Below are 27,913 nucleotides of genomic sequence, written 5' to 3' on the forward strand. Positions count from 1 at the left end.
ATGTGAAAACTAAAGCACAAGGCGCATTCTTTTGCACCCACATTTTGCTAAATCAGCTTTATAAATTCAATCCGTAATTACAAACTCTATACTAAAAGAAAGAAAGAAAAAAACACGTTCTAACACCCAATAAGCTTATTCTTGGGAAATGTGTAATCGCCATCTTCAAAGGAAGTTAAGTTAACATTCTCATAAATGTTTAAATGCTCCTGAATGTAATCATAAGTTGGAAAATCCACTGGATCGCACCCAACATTAACAGCATCTTGTGGTTGATAAACTCTCACGTAATCAATCATGAATGTAGCTGGGAATGACAACTCGCCCCAATCGATGTAGGCCCAGTTGTTTGACACCCCAAAATTCATAATGATACTCATGGGCTCTTTTGATAAGAGCCTCCATCCAATATTTCCATTAGGGTGTAATGAAGAGGAATACACCGTCAATGTTGGATCCCGTCCAACATACCAGCGCAAATACCCACTACTATCGTCGTTTAGGTACTCGTACCCATAAACTTGATAATTGTGTTCGTATCCTGCTCCTTTTTCATACCACGTACGATTCAAGGTAGTGGTGGCGGAGAAGGCTTGCTGGAAAGGACCGCCGGTGTAGGTATTCATGGTGGTGATTGAGTAGTTGTAAATCTCAATAAACTCATAATCGGGGTAATACCAGATATCCATTGGGGCAAGCTGTAGCGATTGCGAGGCCACTCCGTTATTTGGTTTGATATTTTTACTGTCAATCATTATTTCCGCTTCAATGAGATCAATCTCGGGGGCACCTCTTCCCACACCGGGGTTTGGATGCGATTCACCGGAGCAGGTGCATTTATTCAAACGTTGTCCTGGCAAATACGAAATTCCATCGGGAGACGATTGATTTGGAGTGATGCCTGCATCACATGAATCGTAGGAATAGGGCCAAACGCCTTCGGTTGTAGCCAAGTATCCTGGGCGTCCTAAATTTCCCATGGTCCAAAGCCCTGGCCATAGTCCAGAAACGTATCCATAATCAGGCAATCTTGCCGAGATCTCAATTCTCCCTTGAGTGAAGCACATTTTGTTCCAGGACTGCAACATCCCTGATCGATAAAACAAATCGTGGTTCTTAAAGGCATCCATGCGTAAAGTCAACGTACCGTTGGCAGTGGTGACTGCATCAGGGTCATACCACTCCAAGTCCTTTGTAGCGTCGTAATGGATATCAGGAGCAGTAAAGAATTGGTCATCACCCTCGTAAAACGTTCTCCCCTCAGCATTGAACTCATCGCTGAATACCAAATTCCATTTATCACCACTCTTTGACTCCAAAGATAATGCGTCTTCAGGAGTGTCTGGGTCAACCAAGCTTGTACGCACCGCACTCAACATGGGGTATTGATAATGGGTCAAGATTTCGTACGTTTCCGGGGCTGCTCTGTGGTCGGTGACACCAGAGTAGGTCAATACTGGCAATATGACAAAAACAGCAACTGCAGCGGCAATAAGGAATAGAAACCCCAATATTCCAAAGTATGACCGTCTGTCACCTTGTTTTAGATCATACCAAAAGCGGTTCTTTTCGTATTCAGCATCTTTGACTGGGTTAGGATTATGCAAATCATCATCGGGCTCCTTTTCCTCTATACTCAAGGGAAACGACGTCGCTGGATAACCGCCGAATGGACTAAACTCGGTAAATTTATATGATGCTGCATCCTTTGTGTCTCCAGTTGATCTCTCAGAGGATGAAGACTCCAACTTGTGATTTAGTTTGTCAGCGAAGGTCGTTTGTGGTTGCTGCAGCAGTTGTGAGCGCGACAGCGATATTGAATTGGTTTCCGAATCCTTAATAACAGGGTATCTGTCATACGCAGGCGGTTGGTTGATGAATAGGTTCTCATTTCTAATTGGATTGTGCAGGTATTTTGCATTGGTTGCTGTTCTTGTGTATCCCAGTCTGGGTTGGTTGTTGAATACGTTAGCCAGGGAAGACGAAGAAGAGGATGAATTGTCAACGATAAAGGGACGTCCATATTGATCCTGTGTCAGTGGTGTATTAGAATAGTTCAGATCAAGCTCACTAACTGGGGATACATTAAATGGGTCCACAGGAATATCTTGTGAGACATTTTCTTCTTCGTGTACTATTGGTCTGGTGTTGAAGTCTCCTGACGTTAGGTTTCTTGCCCTTTGATAAGACATGTTGCAAAACTGAACAAATTATTATGTTGTTGTTATGTTATAGCGTATGTCAGGCTTTCGAGTTTTCTGATGACGAGTGAACTAAAGCTAATCCAACTTGATAAAGTAATGTCTTGCAAGAAACCTTTTATGATAAATATATCTTTGTTTATGAGAAAGAAGCAATGATGTAGATGAAGGTGCTGGGGTTTCTTTTTTATTTTGGCCGGTAATGATTCAGAAAACAGCAATGATTTTTGCAAATCTATTTATTGTTTTGTTTTTTGTATTTTGGATTGTTCCGTAAAAGTGCTAAATTTGGACAAATAGAGTAATATAGTTAAATTAAGTATGCAGATTATGAATCTTATTGTATGATCGATATTGAACTAGATAATTTCGTGATTACACGTTGAGGCCTTCACAATATCCCACCTGTATATCTCTCTTTTTGTTCCACATTTGGTTTTGCTTAAATTAGAGGTTGAGAGAAAGCAAGAGTGGAAGATGAAGGAAATGGGGAAGTACTCGGGTTGAATATAAATTCGAACAATAAAAGGTACACAAAACTAAAAGCAAAACAAAAGGCAAAACAAAAGAAAATCACACAACAATACATTAACAATAGACAACAACAATATACATACAACAATATACATACAACAATAAGGCACAAGTTGGAAGTACTGAGACACACTCACACCCACAACACATCTACTAACCCAACACATTTAAAGCTAAACATGCGATAATATGGCTATGCACTACTATAAGTTGTATGAAAAATCATCGTTAATTGTAGTTGACCAATTGAAAATTGTTCCTTTTTCCACTTCTTCTCCACAAAAAAACATGGTTGAATATTGATGCGCTCTTATCTCGTAAACATTCTACACAGATAGGTCGTTGCCATTCAATAAGCCCCTCTTCAATGTATGCCTGTCTTCCTTGTTGTCGAGTAGTGTTCTGTGTCTGACACATAAATGCATTATTTTGTCTCCCTCTCCCCCTGAAATTATTATCAAAGGATTTATTGTTGTACACACACAATGCAATACAATACAATCTCTTACGTAGGCTGTGCTGAAAAAAATAGGCATTGCCTCCTTTTTGTAAACATTTCTCCACGAAATACTTCACAACTTTTGTGATGAACAGTGTCTCACTATCTTTGAATGGTGCTAGACAAAACTGCATTCACCTCTACACAAGGTTTAACTCTAGCGCCATCCAAAATTCCATTATCCTTAGCTTTTTTCAAGATCCCTCGCAAAAGTATAATTTATAATATTTTCTTTTTGAGATTTTGCACCATTTTATCCACAAAATGTAAGTTTGCAGCAGGTATGTCAAAATATTAGGAAGATATTGTCTTAAATGATGAATGTTCATCATCACATTGTCCTTATAGCTATACTACAATGTCAATGCCAATTTACAGGAGCCTTTACACTAACGCTAAACGCAAAACTTTAACGTATTCAATAATCACGTGATTATCACTTGAAACGAGCTATTTCTCCAGTGGCACACGCACACAAACAAAATATTTTATCAAAACAACCAAAATACGCATCTTGGTTGTGACGTGTGTTCCCACCACCTTTCACCTTAACACATTCCACCGCCACCAGCATGTCACAAACTTCATCAGAACCCGTTGAAGCCTCAAATGCAGATCACTATCTACCCAAAAATCTATCACTACCTTCTTATGTTCCTTTAAACAGGTCATTTCAGCGTGATTTTGAGAAAATATTTCGCGCCAATGTCAATGACGTGACAACACCAGCGATCAACCAGCATCGATTAACTACCAAGAACTATATCAATTACATACTTGAGAATGACTCTCTAGATTTTGATGAGACTACTCTCAAAAACTTTGCTCTTGGTTACAAGCGAATTTTGGAATCACGATGCAATTTAAAGAAATTCGAATCAATTGGTTCCGATCCTAGAATTACTGAATATTTGAACACTACACAACCCTTGACCTTGGAGACACTTGATTCATACCACTCGAGGGATAAGCCCAGCTACGAAGAAATAATCTCTCAATCACAATCTATAACATCGACGGCCGAGGTTGAAAACCACTTTAAAACGGATGAATTTTATCAATTATTGAAGAGTATCACGTTTGTGATTAAGCACCCGGAAGAGCCAGTACCAGATGAGGCAGCCGATGACGAGGATTTGGGAATTAGCGGTGGTACGATTTCATTAAAAGATCCAATAACGTTGAACGTATTTGTTGACCCAGTGATTGCTACCTGTGGCCATACTTTTGAGTCCCTGAGTATCCGGCAAGAGATCCAACAGCATCATCAGGGTGGAATCAAGTGTCCTATCTCAGGTTGTGATAACCATCTACTAGTGAGTAGTTTGAAAGAAGATATGTTGATGAAAATACGAGTTAGGAGTGCAAGCAGACATAATAAAACAAATGACGATTTAGATATAGTTCACTAATAGCCTATGCGTCTTATATAGTGGACAAATAGTTACATAGTTTATCGTAGGTGCGTATTATTGATTTTGGGCCATTTTAAACGGGCTAGAGGTTTTGTCACTATAGTTCCCTTTGTAGTATAAATTTTAGTTTGTAATTGGATTTAAATACAGAAATGTGGATGGTAAGCTCATGAATTGCATTTTGTCACTGTAAGTGCTCATTGTATTTTGAGAGAAATGATGGTTTACATGGAGGTATTTTGCAAGTACACGTGATCTTTACGTTAAAGGAATGTTCTATATCTGGCATGGGGTATTATCATTAGGTGACAATCCATCATTTTGAAATCAAGGAATCACATGCTATAGCTGTGCAAACAAGATTAGACGAGAGGCAATTAATGGAAGACATTTTAATCACAGTTTGCAAGAAGGGCTAAGTAAAATGATTTTCGCCCGCAAATCTTTTTAAGAAATATGTTTACCGTAAAATGCAACATTTCATAAAGTACGTCTTTTGTCTAAAGTTTCTCTCTAGCTTATATCAAGTCTATGATAAACATAAGAATAGCATCCTACAATATACGAAAATGAACGATTTACATTCGAGCGCCAAGGCGGGCTTTCCAATAAAGCGAGCTTTGGGAACAGGGTTTGGTCGTGTTGGCGTTTTGACGATCAATTGCTATCACTTGTTTAAATTTACAGAAGATATTCGTCTTTATTTGAACAATTTCAATGGCTGACTTTGCCACACAAAGCAACGTTGCCGTGATATACACGTACGATGAAAATAGAGCCTTATGGTGGTAAGTGGCTAGACTAGACAAATTTTTCACAGTGTTTTTCACAGGGGGGTTTAATCAAACGTTATAACGATATAATAGGCTAAACTTTAAAATGGTTATGAGGTGAAAAAAATTTGAAGCGGGACTTAAATTGTATCCACAGTTTTTTTTTTCTCTTCTTTTTTGAGCCCTTCGATCGTCTGATACGGCATCATGAGGTATTTACGAAATAGGCTGGTAAATTTCTTAGCTTCCATTTTGAGCATGAAGAAAGATGTAAGAGTGGAGAAGTTCTTTTGTTTTTTTCTCTCTTCGTGCCCAACAAGTGTGTGTGTATTGCTTGGACAATCCATTTATGTAACAATTTGCTTCCGAAATTAACGATTTTGAGTTTACTTTTGTGTCAAATTAAAGGGCCCAAAGAAAAAAAGAGATAGAGTTTATGCAGGTAAAAAAAATGCATTGGAAATATTGCCGTGAAGGAAGCAAATAGCCCTTTTAAATTACTAATCCTGCATTAACACCGACAGACGCAAGAGAGCAACAGTACAGTAAGGAATGGTTTCTTTTAGCAACATAGAAAGCTTGATATAATAATGTTCTGCCAATTTCATTGGAGGTTCAATTTTGTTTTACTTTGGAACCGGGAATGGCTTGCTTTGAAATTTGCATAGTTCTTGCGTTGTACACCCTGAACCAATGGAACGAGAATACGATAAGTAAGGGTTTGTCATATTTGTCATATTTTAGGCGAATGTTTAGTCTAAACGGATTAGATTATATGCAGTCTCTATTATAGCCTTGTTTTGTGTAAAAACGAAAACTATATTCAACTCATCTCCGAAATAAATTAGCAAATAACAAGTGAAAAAATATTCTTGTTAAAGTTTTCCCCAATATTTGCAACTGTTGATGAAAGACTAGTTTCATAAACATTGAAGGGCCAAACTGGTGGACACAACTTCAAGTAAAGACTTATTTGTACTCTATCTCACCTTGAACAGAAATGCATTGCTGCTTACCCCTATTACGGGAATCAAAGAGCAACTCAAGAATCTACAAATAAATTGGGTTGAGCGTTATTTACTACAAAGCCTTCTTCTTCTTATTCCTCTATTACACAAGTACAACCTTAGCCGAAAGTGTAAACGCAAAGTTGGCAAAACTTGAAATTTCAGAATCCGGCAAGGATGTCTAAGGTGGTTACAAAAACAACGTTTTCATTATTTTAAATACATATCATATTTACTTGTGTGTTCCGGATATAATAACTTGCGCGTCGTTACGCCTTATTGTTGTATTAAGAAGGCCAACTACTATTGATAGGAGTTTCAAACATACGTTTCATGTCACAAGGAAGACAATTTGCCCAACATCTTTTTGTAAGTCCCAACTTGTCTATCATGTCTCATTGATGCAATTGTTTTTTTTGTCCACCGTTACCGTTTGGCCTGGTAGTAGCAAACACTTGTGCTCCTTAACCCTCTCTTCATTTCTTTTAAATAGGGTTGCTCTAAATCCTCAACCTGGCAATAGACAGGGTCTATGTTAACTCTGGGTCTAAAAATAGAACAAAGCTTCTATTTTGCCATAGAGAAAACACAATAGTTTTCCTAGACAAACAGTTTTGTATCATTTCCTTCTACTTGGCTAAAACTGAAAAGCCTATTGTTGACTAGGAATTGAGACTGCGCCTAACCATACCTTCACCTAAATCGATCTAGATGAATATTCTCAAAATTTCAAAATTTCACTCGCAATTATGTAAAATCGGCCTTTGTTGAAGAAACTCCTTTTCTTTGCACTTTGGAAAACAAGAGACTACTGTTGGTTCGTAACTGCACCGCTGATCATTAGAATTTCTCATTGTTTTGGAATAATTGCCAACGTTGCTTTTATAAGGCAATGATTGGCGATAGAATACATTCTAGTTACAAAATCTCAATAACAAGAGTTTGTTTCTACATATTTATTGTCAGAATTGTTGGTTTTTCTCTGCTTGGGCTATTTGACACACCTAATCCTTTCGTCAAAAAAAAAGGATTGCGTGTGCCGATGCTCATCCATGATGCACCTTTGGAGTGGCTTAAATAAAACTACATCACTATTCACAACTATTTCAACTCTTTTGAGCTTAGCAACTAGTCTGCCAATAAAGGTGTCATACCTTCTCTTGGTTGAAATTTCTCTACTATACCCCCCTCCCCCATTTAGAACTGTTTTTAGTAAAATAGTTGTCCTAAAAATACTTCGTAAACATTGTTTGCCTTGAACCACAAACATGAAATCGAAAATTTCATGTTTCACGGGTTTAAGAGTTTCGCAGCCAGTAAGGTAAATTAAGAAATGCTGCATTTCTTCCTGTATGAGAACCCTACCGACTAGGAATTAATGGAAAAGACACAAGGGCCCAGAGTTGGATAACCCGAACCAACTGCTTCTGTCTCTCCAAAAATAATAGTTGCAGTATAAAATGAGCTGGGTTTTCCCTTTCTCAAATGGAGTCAATTGGCAGTTTCAACCAATCACAACATCAATTCCAATGGCTAGACACTTGTCATTTCTGACATTATTTGTTGCCTTTGTCCTCACATCTCTTACTCAAGCAGCTGAAATTAACAATGTGTTCCAAAGTTTTGATAGCTTAACATGGGAAAATGGTGGAAACTATCAATACAGAACACCATCTGCACCTAGTTGGATTGCAAGTTTGTCTTGGAAAATCTTGGGTTCAAATGTCAAGGCTGGGGATACGTTTACATTGAATATGCCATGTGTATTCAAATTTACCACAACACAACAAACCATTGACTTGGATGTTGGAAACACTGTTTATGCTAATTGTCAATTTGTTCCAGGCGATTTAGTGGTTGCTTATTCTCAATTAAAATGTACTGCTAGTAACAACGTTAAAGATAGTACTGATGCTACCGGTACTGTGAAATTTCCTATCACATTCAATGTTGGTGGTTCAGGTGGTGCTGTTGATTTGCAAAATTCCAAATGCTTTACTACAGGTACTAATGAAGTGACGTTTACTGATGGTGACAAAAAGTTGACCACATCGGCAAATTTTCAAGGAGGATCCAATACTAACCAAGGCGTTTCAACCAATTCTATCGTTTACTACAATCGTGTTGTTCCATCCTTAAACAAGCAACAATTATACTTACTAGGAGGAACATGCTCAAATGGATACAGAAGCGGAACGTTGGGAATTAGAGTTAGTGGAGGAACCCTTGACTGTGATTCGATTCATTCTGCTATAACAAATCAACTAAATGCGTGGTATTTACCAGAAGAGGCAGATGCTATTTCAGCATCTTCAAGCTGCAACAGCCAATCATATTCAATCAACTACAATAACATCCCTGCCGGCTACAGACCTTTTATTGACATCTTGGCCAACGTTGCAACCGGTCTGAGTTTAAGTGTGAGTTACACCAATAGGTATACATGTGCAGGCCAATTGTTTCCCGTTGACAATTCAAGACTGGTAACTTGGGGAAGATACAACAACAACGAAGCAGGTGCCAATGGTAACGAAGTTATTGTTACTACCTCTACATATTACGGATCAACTACTTTGGTGACTACCTTACCATTCAATACAGAGCCAGGCAATACCAAAACAATTCTTGTTGAAGTACCTATTCCAACTACTACAGTTACTTCAAGTTATACTGGCTATTCAACGTGGACTACAACTATTACTGCTACACCTGGTGAAACAGCTACAGTTCTTGAATGGGACCCAATCACTCCGACAAGTTCAGCGCCACCTTCCAGTACATCAGATACAAGTTCGGAACCGCCATCAAGTACATCAGATACGAGTTCGGAACCACCTTCCAGTACATCAGACACTAGCTCAGAGCCACCTTCCAGTACATCAGATACAAGTTCGGAACCGCCATCAAGTACATCAGACACTAGCTCAGAGCCACCTTCCAGTACATCAGATACAAGTTCGGAACCGCCATCAAGTACATCAGATACTAGCTCAGAGCCACCTTCCAGTACATCAGACACTAGCTCAGAACCACCTTCCAGTACATCAGACACTAGTTCAGAACCACCTTCCAGTACATCAGACACTAGCTCAGAGCCACCTTCCAGTACATCAGATACAAGTTCGGAACCGCCATCAAGTACATCAGATACTAGCTCAGAGCCACCTTCCAGTACATCAGATACAAGTTCGGAACCACCTTCCAGTACATCAGACACTAGCTCAGAACCACCTTCCAGTACATCAGACACTAGCTCAGAGCCACCTTCCAGTACATCAGATACAAGTTCGGAACCGCCATCAAGTACATCAGATACGAGTTCATTCTCTCCGACTCAAGAATCATCCACTGACCTTTCATCTTCATTGTCAGTACCACCATATCAGAATAGTACTGGTCCTTCCCATTCATCTTCTAATCCAACAGGTTCAGAATCGACAACTATTCCTTCTGATTTGCAAACAACAAACTCTGACACTGGAAATACAGTGCCACCAACTGAGAGTACAACAACAACACCCGGAACTCCCCCACAATCTACGACAACCACTGGAGGTAATGGTAATGGGGGACCAGGAACTTCAAACACAACACCAACAAATACAGACACGACTTCAGCTACAACTACAAATATCTATGTTTCAGATACAACAGAGACTCAACCGACAAGTAGTTCAACTTCACCTCCTGGAAATGGTGGTAATGGTGGAAATGGTAATGGTGGTAATGGTGGAAACGGCGGTAATGGATCAGGTAACGGATCAGGTTCAGGCAGTGGATCAGGTTCAGGCAGTGGATCAGGTTCAGGTAACGGATTAGGTTCAGGCAGTGGATCAGGTTCAGGCAGTGGATCAGGTTCAGGTAACGGATCAGGTTCAGGCAGTGGATCAGGTTCAGGCAGTGGATCAGGTTCAGGTAACGGATCAGGTTCAGGAGAAGGTGCAGGATCAAGCGCTGTCCAAACAATAGAGACATTAAGTCAATCTTCAACTTCCATCACACCTGCAATATCAAGCTACGAAGGAATTGGATCAACACAAAAAGTCTCCACATTTTTGGCTGGTTTTTTCATCATCGCTTCAATTTTAATTTAGATTCATCCTCAAAGATAGAGTCACTTACAAGTCTGTTAAAATATTCTTCTGTCGCTCTAAGGTGACACTGGGAGATTCTCAATTATTCGGTATTTTTAAATTATTACAATTTCGGTTGATAGTTTTATTTCTATATATTTGTGTATTCACTTATCTAGTTGTATCATTTTCGGTTTAGTTTACTATTAGTAATATATGTTTCCAATAGTTCGTTTCAAAGTATATTTTCAGTGGTAAGAGGGATTAGATACAGACGTCTTTAGATAACGAGAGATGAAGTTAGTTTGGTAGAGTCCCTCTACAGGTCAAGAGCTATAGACAAAATTAATTGCGTGACTTAGCACTTTCTGCTTGAAATCTTCAATCTTTTCCTCAGTTTCGTATTACTGGCCAAGCATAAACAAAACCTCACTATTGTAACAAGACTCTTTATCCAAGTAACAGTAAGGATTTGTAAATTTTCAAGTGAAATTCTCATCACAACTCTTGGAAAGAAACTATTTTGCCCCACAAGAAAATTCTCAAGAATAAAACATCTAACATTGAGTTGTAGGCACTTTTCTTTCAAATTGTGGGCTGAATTACGTTTGGTAGAGACTTCATATCCCTTCACGAGATGATCATTAGTACACATTGCATGTCTTAACCGCTTTCGTTACTACCCCAAAAAAAAAGAGAAATTTAGACCAAAAAATCTGCACCACTGCTAAATTTTAAGTTTGCTTTTTTCCACTTCCCCAATACAATTCCTGGTGAGAATTATGAGGTTTCTATACATTTTAAATGAGTTAATTTGCATTAGAAAATTACGATAAAATGGCCTGATTTGTATTTTTAGTCTGTTCTAAACCTGGAAGAAATGAATAATGTTTGTTAATTTTGCACACAACCGAAATTTGTTTGACTAATACTCTGAACTGAGTACAATAAGATGCAGGCTTTTAGGTGTCCTGCACTTTTTTGAAGCGATAGAAGGTTCTAACTCCACCATAGCAAGTCTATTTTATTCTTGGTTTTTTGTAGCTTTTGGATTGTAGTTCAAAATCTATTAATAATTCAGCATGGAGCACTCATGGAGCATTTAAGTGCTCCAATTTTTAAAGTGTATTCTGGTGAGTAAAAGCTAAGCATAAATCGTATGTAGAACCTTTATTGAACATTTGTTGTTGATACTTGGCATATTAGAAAATATAAAAATCTTTCTTTGCAAACACAAAACCAATTGTTTTCTACTTTTCTATTTTAAGTTACAAAACCAATCACGGCGAACGTCGCCTCTAACCGAACGAGGCGCATAAACTAAACTAAAGACAGTCTAGAAAATAGTGAAAAGGCAAGAGTGGCTTTATTTCTTTTTTACGAAGATAAACGTGTAAGCAATGGCTAAAACTGCAAAAAAGAGTAGTAGTCAAAGCAGTTGGAAATTATGAAAAAAGGTTGTTTAATGTACGTGATGCTCGTAAATCAAAAACCAAGGCGTGTCTTTACCATTGTCATTTTGAAAATAAAATTGATGATACTCTCTCTCCGTCAAGGCAAATGAAATTTTCGAAGGAAAAAAAAAACCTAGAACAAAACCAAAAAAAAAAATGGATGAGCTATTTCAACCGAAGAGCAAAAATATAACAACAGAAGAAATTTGCTTTTAATAAAAGATTGATTTTGTGTGAAATAGAAGGGAGATTCGAAAGGGAATTGCTGCCAAGAAAAAAATAAAAGAAAAGAGAAAAGACAAGAAGGTTTTTTTTTTTCAATTTACTATTTTTTTCCAGTTTAACTTTGTTCTTGATGCCGTTACTCTATTCATACATACAACTCAGTCTCTACTCACGGCCACACACAAAAGTAAAACATATGTACAAAGAGTCCAAAAGCACACAACTCTTTAGTGGTTGAAAGAGCAAAAAATAGAAAGAGAGAGCGAATTGAAGGTTTATTTTTTCCATTTTTCAAATTTCAACTTGACGCCTGAACCGGAAATATGGATATATCAAATATGAAGGGTTGTACAAGAAAAAAAGGCTAAACTAAGATAAACCTTAATTTCAAATCTTTTACTCCTTGCGGGTTACTTTAAAACTGGTCCTTGATGCCGTTTGTTGAATTGTAAAGGTTGCTTAATGTTATAGACTAGTATTTATCTTCGGAATAATTTTTCATAGGCAATATGCATAACCCTGCCTCATAATCTGGAGAGAAGACGGAAATAGTAGAACAACAAACAGCTACGGCATCTACCCTTAGTCATACATTACCTATATTTATATCAGGTAGTTTTGTCCTTTTTTGAACAACGCATTCAAAAGGCAAAGCAATAGTCCTGACTCAATTGTTTTCCTTTGAAAGTGGGTTCATTTTTAGCTCCTCATACACCAACTTTGCTAAAATGATTTTGGGATAATTGAATATATCCCGCAATTACCGTGTAAGGAAATCCATATGGTTCAATGCATTCTCTGCTTATTCTTTGTCTGCTTGGTTGGTTTGCTTTATGGGTCGATCGATAATTAACAAAATCAGTGAGGAGCCTTTAAGAGACACAAAAAAAATTTATCATGGAAGGTAAAATTTGTGTACATTTGGTTATGATACCAATGTATCTTAAAATAAGTTGAAATTTTAAAATGATGTTGACGAATCAGAGATGAAATTAATTGTGGTTGTCAAGAGCTCCTTTACAGGTATGCACTAACCATTTTGTTGCTTTAAATTCGATGAGCACCATTGTTGCTCCTACGCTTTGGTATTAACACTATAAGCTCATCTGGTATTGATTTAGTTATATCAATTGATCCCTCCATCTTATTCAAAGCCAAATGGTGGCCAAGTACCTAGCTTGAAAAACAGCAGTAGTTGTGTTCTCAAATCTTCAATTTTTGTATAAATAGGAGTACCCTGGTGGGTTTGTTTTAGTACCTCTACAATGAAGCTGCAACATGGTTTTAATACCCTTTTGAACAATCAAGAATTTCATTAAAAAGGAGTACTATCTCGGCACGGTTATCTTACAGCGAATGGTTATATTTCAAGTTTATCCCCGATTATACAAATGACCTCTATTCTTTAAATATTTCATCGCTTGCACCTACCATAGGAAGCTTCCCTTATTAGCCAACTGTCTCTCTCATTGCATAACTCTTACCTCTCGGAATTCAGTCATGGATACATTTTCTTTGAAAGAGACTGAATATTTTATCGTTGAGGTTTAAAAGTTCTACGGTAATGAAGTCAACCATTAACAGTTCGTGGCGCAACAATGTTCTGTTTTCTAACATCTGGAATGGCTTTTAACTCAATTGCGATAAATCACAGTCAACAGAGGAGCTTTCCATACGTAAATATGCTATAATCGCTTTCTCAAGGAATAGCATCCGACAATGTTTCTAAATCGAGAGCAGCTACCAAAATGGAACATCAAAGCTGCAAGTAAAGTTGCTGTTCTTCTCTTCTCTTCTGCTTCTACTACACTTTTACATACTCCAAGGAGCGGCATTCGTAAAACTCTAGCCATGGCTCACATATGCATAGGTTATGTATTGTTTGCTTCTCTTTCCTGCAAAAGGTGATTTTCTTACATCGGCCAAAGTACAACACAAAAACTACAAGGCGTAAAGGATTTGTGGAAACAACATAAAAAATAAAAAAATAAAAATACAAAAGTAGAAAAGACAAAAAAAAGAAATCAAAATGGAAGAAACAAAAGGGACAAAAGCCATCGAAAAATGTCATCCAAATGATCAGCAGTCATCTTTACGAAATTACAGAATGCCTTGACACACCTATTAATTTAAAATGCTAAATACACAATGATATTAAAGTTAACCCGATATGCATTTCCATACACCCATACTACAACCCCCATCTATCCCCGTCTTAAACCACACAAAACTGTAACTGAGGCAATTCAGATGGTAGGCCAAGCATCTGATTGACCACAATTAGGGAATTTCAGTAGCTGACATATTGGAAGTCATGCATACAGCTCAATTCAGCAATAGTCACTAAATGTCCTTTGGTATATAATGGACCTTCCTTCCACTTTAAACTTTTGGTACCAAAGAGCACCTGGAAAACCCAAAACACTAATATTACTACTAAAGATCAGCATGTTACGAAAGCATATTTGGGCTCAATTATTGATATTGCTATATACAATTGGGTTCGCGACAGCTGCGCAAGTATCTGGGATCTTCAACAGTTTTAATTCACTTACATGGGCCCCAGGAGGTGCGGGTTACGTCAACCCCTCGCCAAACAACCCTACATGGACGGCCGTTTTGGGCTGGTCGCTAGATGGTACTAAAGTAAACCCTGGTGATACTTTTACGTTAAAAATGCCGTGTGTTTTCAAATTCATCACTACGCAAACTTCTGTTGATTTGATTGCCAACGGAGTTTCATACGCTACATGTCAATTGAATCCCGGGGAAATTATTGTTACCTTTTCAACATTAACTTGTACTGTGAATGCGGCTTTGCAGTCTAACATACAAGCTACAGGAACATTGTCGCTTCCATTAACGTTCAACATTGGTGGTTCTGGAGGAAGTGTTGACGTAGCAGACGCTCAGTGTTTCAAAGTGGGTCAAAACACAGTCACTTTTACCGATGGGCCAAACTCAATTTCCAAAACAGTCAATTTTGGAAAACCTGATTACCGAGTAACTGCTGACATAGCTCCTGCTTTTAGAACGGTTCCTTCATTGAATGAAGGTCAACATTATCTTCTTGGGGCAAATTGTCCTAATGGATATACTTCAGGAACAATTGGACTTGCAACAGCAAATGGTGCCCTGTTTGATTGTTCCAACTGGCACGTAGGCTACTCAAACAACCTCAATGAGTGGGGGTTTCCAAAAAGTTTTTCTTCGGATTATTCAGTAACAAGTCTGTGTCTGAGCTCGCAAGTGCTTGTCACTTTTAAAAATGTTCCAGCCGGCTATAGACCATTTATAGACACATTATTTAGAGTTCCAAACGGTCAAGCAGTGGCAGTTACATACATTAACGAGATACAATGTGTGGGAAGTTCATCTAGTCTCGATTTTGGACAGAACTCTGTTTCTTGGGGAACTTATCAGAACAGTGCAGCTGGAGCCGATGGTGTTGTTGTTGTACTTACGACATCAACCATAAGTGGATCTACTACAGGAGTTACAACGTTGCCATTTTCTTCCGGTGTCGACAAGACCAAAACCATTGAGGTTATTCAACCAATTCCAACCACTACAGTAACAACATCCCATTATGGACTTTCCACATCATTGGTTACAATCACCAATTCTATTGGAGGCACTGCCACTGTCATTGTTGATAATCCATACCACTCAACTACAACCTTGACCTCATTTTGGACCGGCACTAAAACTACCACATCTACCATTACCAACCCTACAAGTGCTGTAGATACAGTTATTGTCAATGTTCCCAAGAATCCAACTATCACCACTACCACTTTCTGGACAGGTGCATCGTTGACCACCAGCACTGCCAAGAACCAACCTGGTGGCACCGACTCAGTCGTTGTTGAGTACCCGTCCAATCCAACCACAACAGTGACAGAATTTTGGACTGGCCAATTTATTTCCACATCGACTGATACTCAGGGACCAGGTGGAACCGACGTAGTTCATGTTTTGGACCCACCAAATCCTACGGTTACAACTACATTGTTTTGGACAGGAAGCCAAACAACAATCACAAGAGTATTCAACCTGCCAGGAGGCACTGATCTGATTGAAGTCCTTTACCCTTCAAATCCGACTGAAACTACCACCGAATTTTGGACTGGTAACGAAATTACAACTTCAACTGAAACTCATTCACCGGGTGGAACTGATATTGTTCACGTGTTTGATACAGCAAATCCTACAGTCACCACTACCAAGTTTTGGACGGGAAGTTTTGCATCAACAACAACTCAAACCAAGGCGCCAGGTGGAACTGATACTATCGAAATATTTGATACAGCCAATCCAACAGTTGTTATTACTACATTTTGGACCGGAGATGCCGTGACGACAACAACAGAAACAAATGAACCTGGCAGTACCGATATTGTTCACGTCTTGGATCCTTTCAATCCAACTGTCACCACCACCGAGTTCTGGACCGGGGAGAATGCCACTACATCAACACAGACATTTGGACCTGGCAGTACTGACATCGTGCACGTCTTGGACCCAGCTAATCCTACTGTCACCACCACCGATTTCTGGACTGGCCTTGAGGCTACGTCGTCAACTGAAACATTTGGACCTGGCAGTACCGATATTGTGCACGTCTTGGACCCAGCTAATCCTACAATAACTACCACTAAGTTCTGGTCTGTGTCATATGTGACTACCTCAACGGTTACTAACAGCCCTGGGCAAACAGACTATGTTGTTATACTCGACCCGAATAATCCTACGACAACTATTACTGAAACTTGGTCAGAAAGTTATACTACAACGCTAACAAGCTATAATAAACCAGGAGAAACTGATACAGTAATAGTCGAAGCTCCGTTTTCAAGCTCAAGCTCATTCTTTGTGCTGTACCCTTCAATTTCCTCAACAAGTATGAGCTCGCTGGAAACTGCTTCTGTACCTACCGATTATTCTTCGAGCCAGACTTCTGCCGATATTGAGCCATCAGGTCCTGATATATCTTCAGCTGGACCAAGCAATTCGTTCTCAGATATGACATCGCCTACTGATTCAATGAGCTATATGACTTCGGTGGATTCAGAATCAGGTACAGCAGACGTTCTGTCTGACATTTCCAGCAGTGAAGCAAATGGCATTTCATCACTGGTTCCATCTTCAAGTGAAACAAGTTCATCAGAGTCATCTTCAAGTGAAACAAGTTCATCAGAGTCATCTTCAAGTGAAACAAGTTCAAGCTCAGTGTATTCATCAACAAACAAAACAAGTGCAAATTCATTTGATCCATGGTCTAGTGAAACAAACACATTAGAGCCATCGACAGGTGAAACAAGCCCAAGCTCATGGGACCAATCGTCAAGTGAAACCAGTTCATGGCAACCATCTTCAAGTGAGACAAGTTCAGTATATTCTTCATCAAGTGAAACAAGTGCATTGTATTCGTCGTCAAGTGAAACAGGTTCATCGGAGTCATCATCAAGTAAAACAGGATTATTGGCTCCCGATTCAAGCTCAGATGTGAATATTGAAAGTTCCAGTTCATCATTCCCAACCTTGCAATTGTCATCCGTCGAATCCAATTTAGCTTCAAGTCAGAGATCAACTTATGCATCGTATGGAAATACAAGTATAGACACGAATACTGCTTCATCTTCCAACCCTGCACCACAAAGCTCACCTTTACCGGCAGACAGTACTACAGTTGATGAATCATCATATGCTTCAATTACATCAGGCGAACCGATAAATACAATCACAAGCTCATCTGACATAGGCCCTATATCAACCGATCAGAGCTCTCATACTGCCCCAACTGATCCTGCCAGTAGCGACTCTGGTATTGATTCAAACGTTGACACTAGCTCGCTTACAAGATCTGTATCGTCATCTGATTCGAATCAAGTTACTGAGTTGTCTAGTTCCAACACAACCCCTGTCATTGACTCCCAAACAATAACACAATCTGCATCCGATACTAATGCCATTGATCCTGATTTCAGCAGTACTCAGAGTGAGAACGAATCAAGTAGCCAATCTCAACAAAATGAATCAAAGGCAACATCAAATCTGGATGCTGCACAACCCACTTCTGTCCAATCTAAAAGTTCACCTGAACAGTCCCAAACAATTGAACCATCTTTGCCATCACAAAAGACGTCTTTGGAACGTCCTGAAGCATCAGCGACATTAGAACCTACTGGTTCTACTCCTTCCGTTGATGCAATTAGTCCTTCCCAGTCGCAGGTCGTTGGAGAGACAAAGAGTGTACAACCATCCCCAGCACAACCATCCTTGGGATCTGCAACCCCTGCAACCATCGAAGTTCCTTCTTCCAGTGGTGTAGCTGCCAATACTCAGTCGTTAGTACCTGGAAACACAAATCAAGGCAATGAATCCAACCAACCTGTTGCATCACCAACGACATCTTTGCCTAGTTCAATAGGATCCAGTGAACCATTGCCAGTTGAACCTTCAAGTTCACAAAATACAGTTCAGCCATTAAGTAACCCATCATCTGTTGACAGTTTCTCCCCATCATCAGCTACCACCACAACTACTCCTACAAATACATGGTGGACATTATCACAGCAACAACAACAATCTTCTTCTACGTCGACTTCTTCTTCAGAAACATCAATGACACCTATAAACATCTACGAAGGGTCGGGATCAAAGATCAGCCCCAAGTGGATCTTGTCTATTTTGACATTGATTTTCATTTTCCAGTAAAGTTGAAAAATTCCACTTTTGCTATGTACAATAGTTAAAAAGCGTTTTCTTTCGGTTATTTCGTTGCGTTTAGTTAACATAGACTTCTTCTGTGTATTTTAATAGAAACATTATATGTATTACAATAGGGTGTGTAATCCGTAGTTATGTGGAGAAGCAGTGTGGCGTTGGTCTCGCGCACACTGAAAAAAATAATAATCAAAAAAAGAGGATTTCAACTTCTCCCGAAAAATTTCAAGTTTACTGCTGGCAAACATTCTCAATTGACGACATCCAGTACATTGCAACACCCTTATGATGAAATTCTTAACAGCACTTGCTTTATTTGCATCCGTTTTATTTTACTTTTTCGGTCAAGCCACTGCCGCTAAAGATTTACCAGAAAATCCACCCATCACCAACAAAGTCTTTTTCGACGTTGAAGAAGATGGCAAATCAATTGGACGTATCACCATTGGGTTATTTGGAACTGTTGTACCTAAAACAGTAGAAAACTTCAAAACTATTGCCATTTCAACCGACCCTAAACAACAATATACTGGATCTATTTTCCATCGTGTGATCAAGAACTTTATGATCCAAGGTGGTGATTACGAGACTGGCCAAGGATACGGTGGTAAGTCAATCTATGGTAATAAATTTGAGGATGAAAACTTTGAATTGAAGCATGATCGTAAGTATAGGTTGAGTATGGCCAATGCTGGTAAGAACACCAATGGATCACAATTTTTCATTACTACTGCAGTGACAAGTTGGTTGAATGGTAAACATGTCGTTTTTGGTGAGGTTATTGACGGAAAGGATGTTGTTGATTACATTGAGAATGTCAAGACTGCCCGTGGTGATCGTCCTGCCAAGGAAATCAAGATTGTTAAAGCGGGAGAAATTGAAGGAGATGATGATGCAGAGACTCAAAAGGAAGGTGTACAAAAAGATGAACTTTAGATGATAGTTTCTATGTAAGATTAGATTTCATACCTAGTGATTCTAAAGTACTTCCCTTTCCGTATAATGGAATGTCTTCTAAATAATTTTTATTTGTAGAATTGTTGATTACTTCTGTTAATAGCGTATCAAATGCTGAAGTTGGTATTGTAGAGGTTGATTGAGTTGGGGTTGATATTATGCTGCTAGTGGGGGCATCAATTGCGGGACTATCCGTCATCGCTATCGGAGTCTCTAAGTTACTGATTGGGGTAGGATCTGCATTCGCTTGACCTGGTGTGTTGACACTTGTATTCTTGGCGTTGCCATGGATCGAGTTATTGAATGAATGAGCGCCATCGGAAATATGATAACTTGTCATGTTGTTTAATGTATCTATTGACAGCTTCAACGACAAGACAGTTGCAAGTAATCTTGATGACAACACGTCGTACACCTTTGGTGCTTGGTATATGTTTGCACCAATGATGTAATAGTCCTGTAGCGTAATTGCACTCAGTTGATTTAATCGTTTCTGTTTGCGTATAATCCAAAAGTCGGGCTCCTTGACAAAAGCTATGACAAACTCGATTCCTGTCATTTCCGACAACCGTGATTGAAAATACTGGTGGAATGATACGTGTACTGGGATTTGAATTTGTTGATATTGAAACTGCATCATCAACACTTGATTGTTTGACGTACGGTCATAAAAGGGAGAGAGAGCAAAGTACTCCAAGACATTTGCTGTGTTTAATCCTCTCTCCTGAATGAATTCAGGTGATTTCCATTGTATCTCGTCTAGTGCCTCCATTTATTGATTCTACTATTGAGTTCGTCTATTAAGAATATCTATATTTTTAAGTGCGCAGTACAAATTTTTGTATCTCGTTGTTCAACCAGGTAGCTTCTTCCTCCATAACTGCTGGAGTACGCTCCTTTCTATCAACATCATTCTGACTCAATTCACTTTTCTCAACTTTTAAATGATTGCGATACTGGTTCTTGCGGGCTTCAAACTGTTTATACTCTGCCTCCAAATCCTTTTGATCTAATTTACTGTATATGGAATCGCCAAAACCATCGGTCTTGTAACGTGGAATGATGTGCGTGTGAAGATGTGGCACCAGCTGGCCAGCCTCTGGACCATCTTGGATGGCTATGTTAAGAGCATCTGCTTTGTAAGTTTTGATAATGAACTTTTGTATCAATTGCAATGTATTCATGTAGTCGGTCGACTCATCAGGTGTGAGATCGCCAAAACGTAGCACTGTATTGCGAAGTGGGACGACCAAAACATGGCCTGGTACCAATGGCTTTAAGTTTACTAAAGCGTAGGTGAACTTGGTCCTGAAGAATACTTGATTGTTGACTAAATACTTGAAAAAGTAAATATCGTTTGCGGTCATTACTGGGGTATTGCCTTGTCAAGTCGGGCTTCTTTTTTGTTTTTTCTATTTTTCTTTCATTCAACACCAAACGATTTGAGAGAGAAAACCAACGACGAAGCAGAGCTTTGACTAAGATTTAGTAGAGCTAAGTTCTTTCATATCTTGGTTCTATGACTGTCGTCAATGATTCGAATGGAAAAATCCTTGGTGTCTGGACTTATTTCAGCAGGCAAAGCTATTGGCCTACAGGTGAGAGAGTATAAAACATATGAGTGACTGCTACCATTTTTTTCTTTTTCTCTTGAGCCACAGTAAAACGTTGCAAGTCCATAAGGAGCATGTAGATCCACTTCACAATGTATCTACATACGTGGCAAATTGGGTATCTATGTCTTTCCATTTGTGTCGTGTCGCGTTATTTCTGGGTCTTGGAATATTCTAGAAAAGGAAAAAGCGCATTTTGAGTAATGATCAGATTTTCTGCACCCTAAAAATATTTGAATGTCAATAAACTTTAAAAGCATTGAAGAAAAGTATGAAAGTATATACTTTAAACTATTGAACAAATGATAGTTTAAGTTTAATTACAACCGTAATGCTCCGAATACATACTATCTTCACTTTACTTTACTTTACTTTACTTTACTTTACTTTACTTTACCTTTGCCATTAATTAAACATGAAGTCATATCAAACGTTTGAAGTTTGTAAAGTTTTTCTTTTTTTTTCTGATATTCCCGTCGTCGCAAAAGGAGATAAAATAGTTACCACTTTCTAACAATAGGAAAATAAACGACATTTAATTAACGAGCAGAGGTTTTAAAAAAATAGAAAAACCAAATCAGCCACAGAAAACGGGAAGACATTTTTCACACATTCTATTAAAACCGTTTTTGTTTGTGTTACGACATTTTCTTAGCTAATTGAGACGCGTAATAACCTCATCATCTCCTTGTTTAATTTTGTACTCATTCATTTTTTTTTTGGTCCTCGGTAAGACAATATTAATAACAGACATTAATAGTTAAGACTCTACTACAGAACAGTCTTTTTTTTTCTTTAGTCTGGAATCGTTCTGATGCTCACTAATCAATTTAGAAATACATAAATAGTCAACTGCAAAAAAAATCGAAAGAACGTCACCACCCAAAAATAACAACTATCATTATATCTATTTCTGCAGGGGAGGGGGAAGAGGGTGCGTGTGCTGGGCGCCACAGCTCGTATAAAACACCACACAATCTCATTGTATAAGCTTGTGATACTATTATTGGCTACCGAATTCGGGTATCTACACCACTGGTTACAGCAAAAAAGCATAACTACAACTCAATTGAATAAATGTTTGCTGTTGTTGTTGCTATTGCTACTGCTATTGCTACTGCTGCCACTACTACCAGGTGGTCTGATACTTTCTAACCTCCTATTTGGGGATACTAAGCTCTCATCAACTGTAATGCGTTAAAATTCATATGCAAAATTATGTAAGACCGTAACGAACGACATTTTTTATGCACGTCTATTTTGTGTTTCTACAAAATTATTTCTCGGAATTGGAAGGAAAAGTAACGTGTACACGACATTTCCTTGAATTTTCGAAAGATAACTGAAAGGGTACGTGTGTATATATATATATGGCACATCTCATTCCCAATTTCTCTCTCTAGAATTCATACTCTTCTTTTCTTTTTGTAATCTTCTCAACCAAATTTTATTTCAATTTTCCACCACATCTCCCACAACAACAACAACAATGGCTCCACAAATTCAAAAACCAGCTCCAGGTTTCACCAAAACCGCTGTCGTTGATGGTGTCTTCGAAGAAGTTTCATTGGAACAATACAAGGGTAAATGGGTCATTTTGGCTTTCTTCCCATTGGCTTGGACCTTTGTCTGCCCAACTGAAATCATTGCTTACTCTGACGCTTTCAAGAAGTTTGCTGAAAAGGATGCTGAAGTTTTGTTTGCTTCAACCGATTCCGAATACACCTTGTTGTCATGGACCAACGCTGACAGAAAGGACGGTGGTTTGGGTAAATTGAACATTCCATTGATTGCTGACACCAACCACTCCTTGTCTAGAGATTACGGTGTTTTGCTTGAAGATGATGGTGTTGCATTGAGAGGTATCTTTTTGATTGATCCAAGAGGTAACTTGAGACAAATCACCATCAATGATTTGCCAGTTGGTAGATCAGTTGACGAATCATTGAGATTATTGGATGCCTTCCAATTTACCGAAAAATACGGTGAAGTCTGCCCAGCTAACTGGCAACCAGGTGCCGACACCATCAAGGCTACCCCAAATGACTCAAAGGAGTACTTTTCCAAAGCCAACCAATAAATAACTACAATTGAAAAAGGACAATAATTTTGCGTCACAAAGCCCCCTACTTTTACTAAATAACATGGTAGAAGTTTTATAGATATGGTGGTGACGTTGTATGTATTAATCGAAAATGAAGGAATCATCTTATGTATTGAAACAAGTAGTCATGTAGAAACTGTGATTCTCTTCACCTTTGAGAGAGCACTACGATGCGAGTGTATGTGTGCACGTATGCGCAGCTTCGTCTCTTATTTTTGTATCGCTTTTGCCAAGAAGTCGCTTATAGCTACTTCCAAAAGAGGAGTCATTGGGTGCAAAGCGTAACTGTTGGCAGACGTGTAACTAAGAATGCTATAAGTCGCTATGGTATTAACTATACAATATTAAACCTAGCATTACATAATCAAGCCGAATAAGTAGGAACAGCTTCAACATATTCATCTTCCTCACTTCCATCGTCCTTTTTGGTAGCAGCAAGAAACATCATCTTACCCACCACACCCAATGGACTACGAGTGATATAAAATCTACGGTGATAAGACCAGGTACCATCATAAGGATCAAATGTAGTCTTTGCAGACAAGGTATTACCATCGTCGTCTATGGCATAACCGCCCCACATTGAGCTCCAGAAGTTGGGGTCGTTGGTACGTGGATCATCGTCTTCAGTTGGTGCATCAGTGATCAATGAAGTTGCACTGGTTGTACTTTCAAAGCTTGTAACAGCATCAACAGCAGAGCCTGAAGCAACAGTGGAATCAGAAGCAACAGTGGTTGGAAGTTCAGGTTCAGCAGTGGTTGGTGTACCAGCAAAACTGGTTTGGTCATGGCTCGGTGTTGCATCGTCTCTAACCGCTAATGGAGCAGCATTAATTACAGATGAGGCAACTAAAGTTAAAATCACGGTTGAGTATCTCATAGTTTTGATAATGGTGTTGATTAATTGAAGAACATGCTGAATTATCGAAACGAGGGAAATATCAACCCTCTTTTATAGTCATTTCTGGGGAAAACGATGTTCTAAATGATATGAATCTTTCGAAGGAGGCGTTCTTTTTCCGGTCTAGCGCATATTCTGTTACGGCAATTGTGCTTAATTGGTTGACAAGTGTTGTGTGAAGGTTCCCCAACAACTAGTTGCAAAATTCAACAAATATTGGTTCATAACCATTGCTAGCAGTTCATTATGGAGTAAGCACAAAATGAGAGCCTTATTTTAGGATGCTAGAAGCTATTAAATCAACAATATTGTAGGCGGTCTTTCGAGTTGACTCGCTATTCATTCGTCACCAACTAGAAGGCAAAAGCTCGCATAGCTTGTTACCTTCACCTTGTGGACCCATCTGGTATAGTACCTCCCTCAATAGCTCGGTTTAGCTTTCTCATGACTTAAACATATCTCTATTTGAACCTTTAACCACTGTAAATTTTCAAGCACTTGCACATATGGTATTTGGTGACATCACGCCATATAACTCCACGAAAACTCTTCCAACAATGTAGGCAACTCCTTTCAAATAAGACACAAAGCAGTAGTCGAAGACAGCTCTGTAATTTGATGGGAGAATATTGGATGATTTCTCCTTTTGTTCAACCCAATTCTGTGTCCGTATTATTTATTGAATGAACTCTTTAGCTTTTCTTTTTTTTTTTCTTTTGGGCAAATTTTACGGAGAGAATACGACTGCCTCTTTTGTGTAATAAGACAGTGAATGCAATTGAACGTCAACTAATACCACCTTGTTGCAAGATAGACCCTAACAAGACATCCAACTGTATCATCATTATAATCATTCAAGGATAGGTTAACTGAAAGCATCTCCCACTCTTCTAGAACAACAATATTGGCATCGCCCGATGAGTTTCCACAAAAATCGCCGTTCTATAATGTAATTAATGCGCCTCAGCTTAAACTATTTTCATCTGTCAAAGCAGTAATTAGCAACGAGTTTGACATTTTTGCCTCCTTCTAATATCTTGCTTTATTACATCCAAGCAAGATGGGTTTTGTATAAAGGCGTTTCACGTCCCCCAAAATGACCATGAATTTGTACTTTCTTTGATTTTTGCGCTTAAATGATGTCCGGTTACCGGATATAACTGAAGGCATTGGACATATTAATCCATTTGAAGAAAACTACATCTGTATTTATACAATTAGACACAATAACGAGTTAAATAACTATACTATGTATAGTGGTTACTCGCTGCTTTCGTATTTCCACGTGGAGCCAAAAGCATGCTAATCGTCTACCAATTATACACGAACACCACTTTCATCATCTAAAACAATTATAACTTTATGTTCATTACTATGTACGTTTCTTCTTAGCTCTATCCCAAGAGGTTGTTGGTTTTCTTTTTCTCGATGTGCCCGATTCCAAGTTCTTGTCCTTATTAAAGATACTCCAATCTTCACCTGCAAACTGGTTGACCATATCCCTCTGCTTCTGTTTGAAACTCTTTTTAGTTTGGGCTGTGGGCAATCTAGTGAAATTAGCTTCTTCGTAAGTTTGAATCTCCTTTTCTTTCTTTCTATCATGTTGCGTCTTGACACCACCACGACCGTGACTAACGATAGTAGAACCGATACTTGCTTCAGCTGTAGGGAGATCACTTTGTTCTTGCAAATACTCTTCCATACTCTGGAGTTTCTGTGTTGGAGTCTTGGCAGTTGTTTCCTTGCTAGTTGGAGGTGCCACGGCAGATATTTTTGGTGGTCTATACTTTTCGGACGAAGACGTCTTGTTCGCTTGGGGAGCTAATTTAGCCAAAGCTGCAGCATCTGGTCTAAATGCCATTTCATCATCTTCTGAATCAACATCCTCCTCTTCTTCTGCCTCACTGTCGTCATTAATTTGATCTTCCTCCTCTTTCCTGTTCTGCAAATCTTGACTCTCAGCCTTGCTAAATGCTTTCAAAAGATTTTCAATCTGGTAGTTGATTTTCTTCTCCAATGGCTTCACACCTTTTTCTAAAGTGACCCTTTGCACAATCGATCGCTCAACAGCTCCCTGTTTAATGGTTTCATTTTTGTCACTGTCTAGTCTCTCTATCTGTCCTAGAACAATCAAGGCCAAGTTGTTTATATAAGATGCCAATGACTGATTTTTCAACGAGAGTAAAGAGATGCCCTCAGCTTCAGCCAGTCCTGACTTATCTAGTAGGTTCTCTATGAACGTGGGTGGGTCAGATTTGGCATTGCTTGAAGCAAATTCCTCAACTGCAGTATTAGCTGCCTTTGTAGCAGTGATAATCGACTGAAGTATGTTATCGATATCTGGCATGATGTGTTGTGAGTGTAGTAGTGAAGAGATACTTCTTTTTCTTTTTTTTCTCCTCTTCTGCTTATCAAAAAAGAGATGCAACAAGAAGAAAAAAAAAAAAGAGAAGGCATCTCTCATTAGCTCTATCATTACTTTAACCTATCAACAAAGATGCCTCAAAACGAATATATTGAGCAACACATTAAACAACATGGTAGAAGATTCGACCATGAAGAAAGGCAGAGAAAGAAGAAAGCAAGAGAGGGCCACAGAGTAGCTAAAGATGCTCAAAACTTGAAGGGTTGGAGAGCTAAGCAATTCGCCAAGAAGAGATACAGTGAAAAGGTCTCAATGAAAAAGAAGATCAAGGCCCATCAAGAAAGTAAGGTTAAGGGACCATCAACACCTAAAGAGGATGAAGGTGAAGCTTTGCCTACATATCTTTTGGATCGTCAAACCAACAACACAGCTAAAGCGTTATCATCGAGTATAAAGCAAAAGAGATTAGAGAAGGCTGACAAGTTTTCAGTTCCGTTACCAAAAGTCAGAGGTATCTCTGAAGAAGAAATGTTCAAAGTGATCAAAACAGGTAAGAAGAAGAGTAAGAGTTGGAAGAGAATGATTACAAAACATACCTTTGTTGGGGAAGGATTCACGAGAAGACCAGTCAAGATGGAAAGAATTATCCGTCCTTCGGCATTAAGACAAAAGAAAGCTAATGTCACCCACCCCGAGTTGGGGGTCACGGTGTTTTTACCGATTTTGGGAGTTAAGAAAAACCCACAATCACCCATGTACACCCAACTTGGAGTTTTAACTAGAGGTACCATTATAGAAGTAAATGTCTCTGAATTGGGATTGGTCACTGCTGGTGGTAAAGTTGTTTGGGGTAAATATGCTCAAATCACCAATGAGCCGGACAGAGATGGATGTGTCAATGCAGTGTTGTTAGTATGATTGAAAGCAAAAAGGGGAGTGGCTACTGGTTAGAGGTGATACTGGTGTGAATTTCGTTCAATTTTGAAAGTCAATATATATACACTAATGTGTAATGTTTGTGCATCGAGCAGGTTCTAGAGAACCTTTGAGAAAGTAAGTTTTT

General features: G+C 38.8%; 11 protein-coding genes across 11 annotated transcripts; 6 read left to right on the top strand and 5 right to left on the bottom strand. All coding sequences in view use genetic code 12, as the record gives it.

Annotated features, from left to right (window-relative positions):
• Positions 1–119: 119 nt before the first annotated feature.
• CANMA_003914 (SKN1/KRE6 family beta-glucan synthesis-associated protein) lies at positions 120–2,192 on the bottom strand (the record flags this gene model as incomplete). The annotated part of the gene is made up of 1 exon (XM_051816136.1): positions 120–2,192. One exon carries the CDS (start codon positions 2,190–2,192, stop codon positions 120–122), a length of 2,073 nt encoding a protein of 690 aa, XP_051670541.1.
• Positions 2,193–3,806: 1,614 nt separating this feature from the next.
• Positions 3,807–4,646, top strand: MMS21 (SUMO ligase; the record flags this gene model as incomplete). Its single annotated transcript, XM_051816138.1, has 1 exon — positions 3,807–4,646. One exon carries the CDS (start codon positions 3,807–3,809, stop codon positions 4,644–4,646), a length of 840 nt encoding a protein of 279 aa, XP_051670542.1.
• Positions 4,647–7,958: 3,312 nt separating this feature from the next.
• On the top strand, positions 7,959–10,523 carry CANMA_003916 (uncharacterized protein; the record flags this gene model as incomplete). Its single annotated transcript, XM_051816139.1, has 1 exon — positions 7,959–10,523. The coding sequence occupies one exon, from the start codon at positions 7,959–7,961 to the stop codon at positions 10,521–10,523; it is 2,565 nt and encodes an 854-aa protein (XP_051670543.1).
• A 4,106-nt stretch (positions 10,524–14,629) lies between these two features.
• On the top strand, positions 14,630–18,901 carry CANMA_003917 (uncharacterized protein; the record flags this gene model as incomplete). Its single annotated transcript, XM_051816140.1, has 1 exon — positions 14,630–18,901. One exon carries the CDS (start codon positions 14,630–14,632, stop codon positions 18,899–18,901), a length of 4,272 nt encoding a protein of 1,423 aa, XP_051670544.1.
• A 294-nt stretch (positions 18,902–19,195) lies between these two features.
• CYP5 (peptidylprolyl isomerase family protein) lies at positions 19,196–19,846 on the top strand (the record flags this gene model as incomplete). Its single annotated transcript, XM_051816141.1, has 1 exon — positions 19,196–19,846. The coding sequence occupies one exon, from the start codon at positions 19,196–19,198 to the stop codon at positions 19,844–19,846; it is 651 nt and encodes a 216-aa protein (XP_051670545.1).
• A 10-nt stretch (positions 19,847–19,856) lies between these two features.
• On the bottom strand, positions 19,857–20,639 carry CANMA_003919 (mediator complex subunit; the record flags this gene model as incomplete). The annotated part of the gene is made up of 1 exon (XM_051816142.1): positions 19,857–20,639. The coding sequence occupies one exon, from the start codon at positions 20,637–20,639 to the stop codon at positions 19,857–19,859; it is 783 nt and encodes a 260-aa protein (XP_051670546.1).
• A 46-nt stretch (positions 20,640–20,685) lies between these two features.
• Positions 20,686–21,234, bottom strand: HNT2 (bis(5'-adenosyl)-triphosphatase; the record flags this gene model as incomplete). Its single annotated transcript, XM_051816143.1, has 1 exon — positions 20,686–21,234. One exon carries the CDS (start codon positions 21,232–21,234, stop codon positions 20,686–20,688), a length of 549 nt encoding a protein of 182 aa, XP_051670547.1.
• A 1,735-nt stretch (positions 21,235–22,969) lies between these two features.
• TSA1 (thioredoxin peroxidase) lies at positions 22,970–23,560 on the top strand (the record flags this gene model as incomplete). Its single annotated transcript, XM_051816144.1, has 1 exon — positions 22,970–23,560. One exon carries the CDS (start codon positions 22,970–22,972, stop codon positions 23,558–23,560), a length of 591 nt encoding a protein of 196 aa, XP_051670548.1.
• A 388-nt stretch (positions 23,561–23,948) lies between these two features.
• Positions 23,949–24,464, bottom strand: CANMA_003922 (uncharacterized protein; the record flags this gene model as incomplete). The annotated part of the gene is made up of 1 exon (XM_051816145.1): positions 23,949–24,464. The coding sequence occupies one exon, from the start codon at positions 24,462–24,464 to the stop codon at positions 23,949–23,951; it is 516 nt and encodes a 171-aa protein (XP_051670549.1).
• Positions 24,465–25,857: 1,393 nt separating this feature from the next.
• On the bottom strand, positions 25,858–26,832 carry CANMA_003923 (uncharacterized protein; the record flags this gene model as incomplete). Its single annotated transcript, XM_051816146.1, has 1 exon — positions 25,858–26,832. One exon carries the CDS (start codon positions 26,830–26,832, stop codon positions 25,858–25,860), a length of 975 nt encoding a protein of 324 aa, XP_051670550.1.
• Positions 26,833–26,982: 150 nt separating this feature from the next.
• On the top strand, positions 26,983–27,768 carry CANMA_003924 (NSA2 family ribosome biogenesis protein; the record flags this gene model as incomplete). Its single annotated transcript, XM_051816147.1, has 1 exon — positions 26,983–27,768. The coding sequence occupies one exon, from the start codon at positions 26,983–26,985 to the stop codon at positions 27,766–27,768; it is 786 nt and encodes a 261-aa protein (XP_051670551.1).
• Between the last annotated feature and the right edge of the window lie 145 nt (positions 27,769–27,913).

This window comes from Candida margitis (genome assembly GCF_024628925.1).
Source record: "Candida margitis strain CBS 14175 chromosome Unknown scaffold13, whole genome shotgun sequence".
NCBI lineage: Eukaryota > Fungi > Ascomycota > Pichiomycetes > Serinales > Debaryomycetaceae > Lodderomyces > Lodderomyces margitis.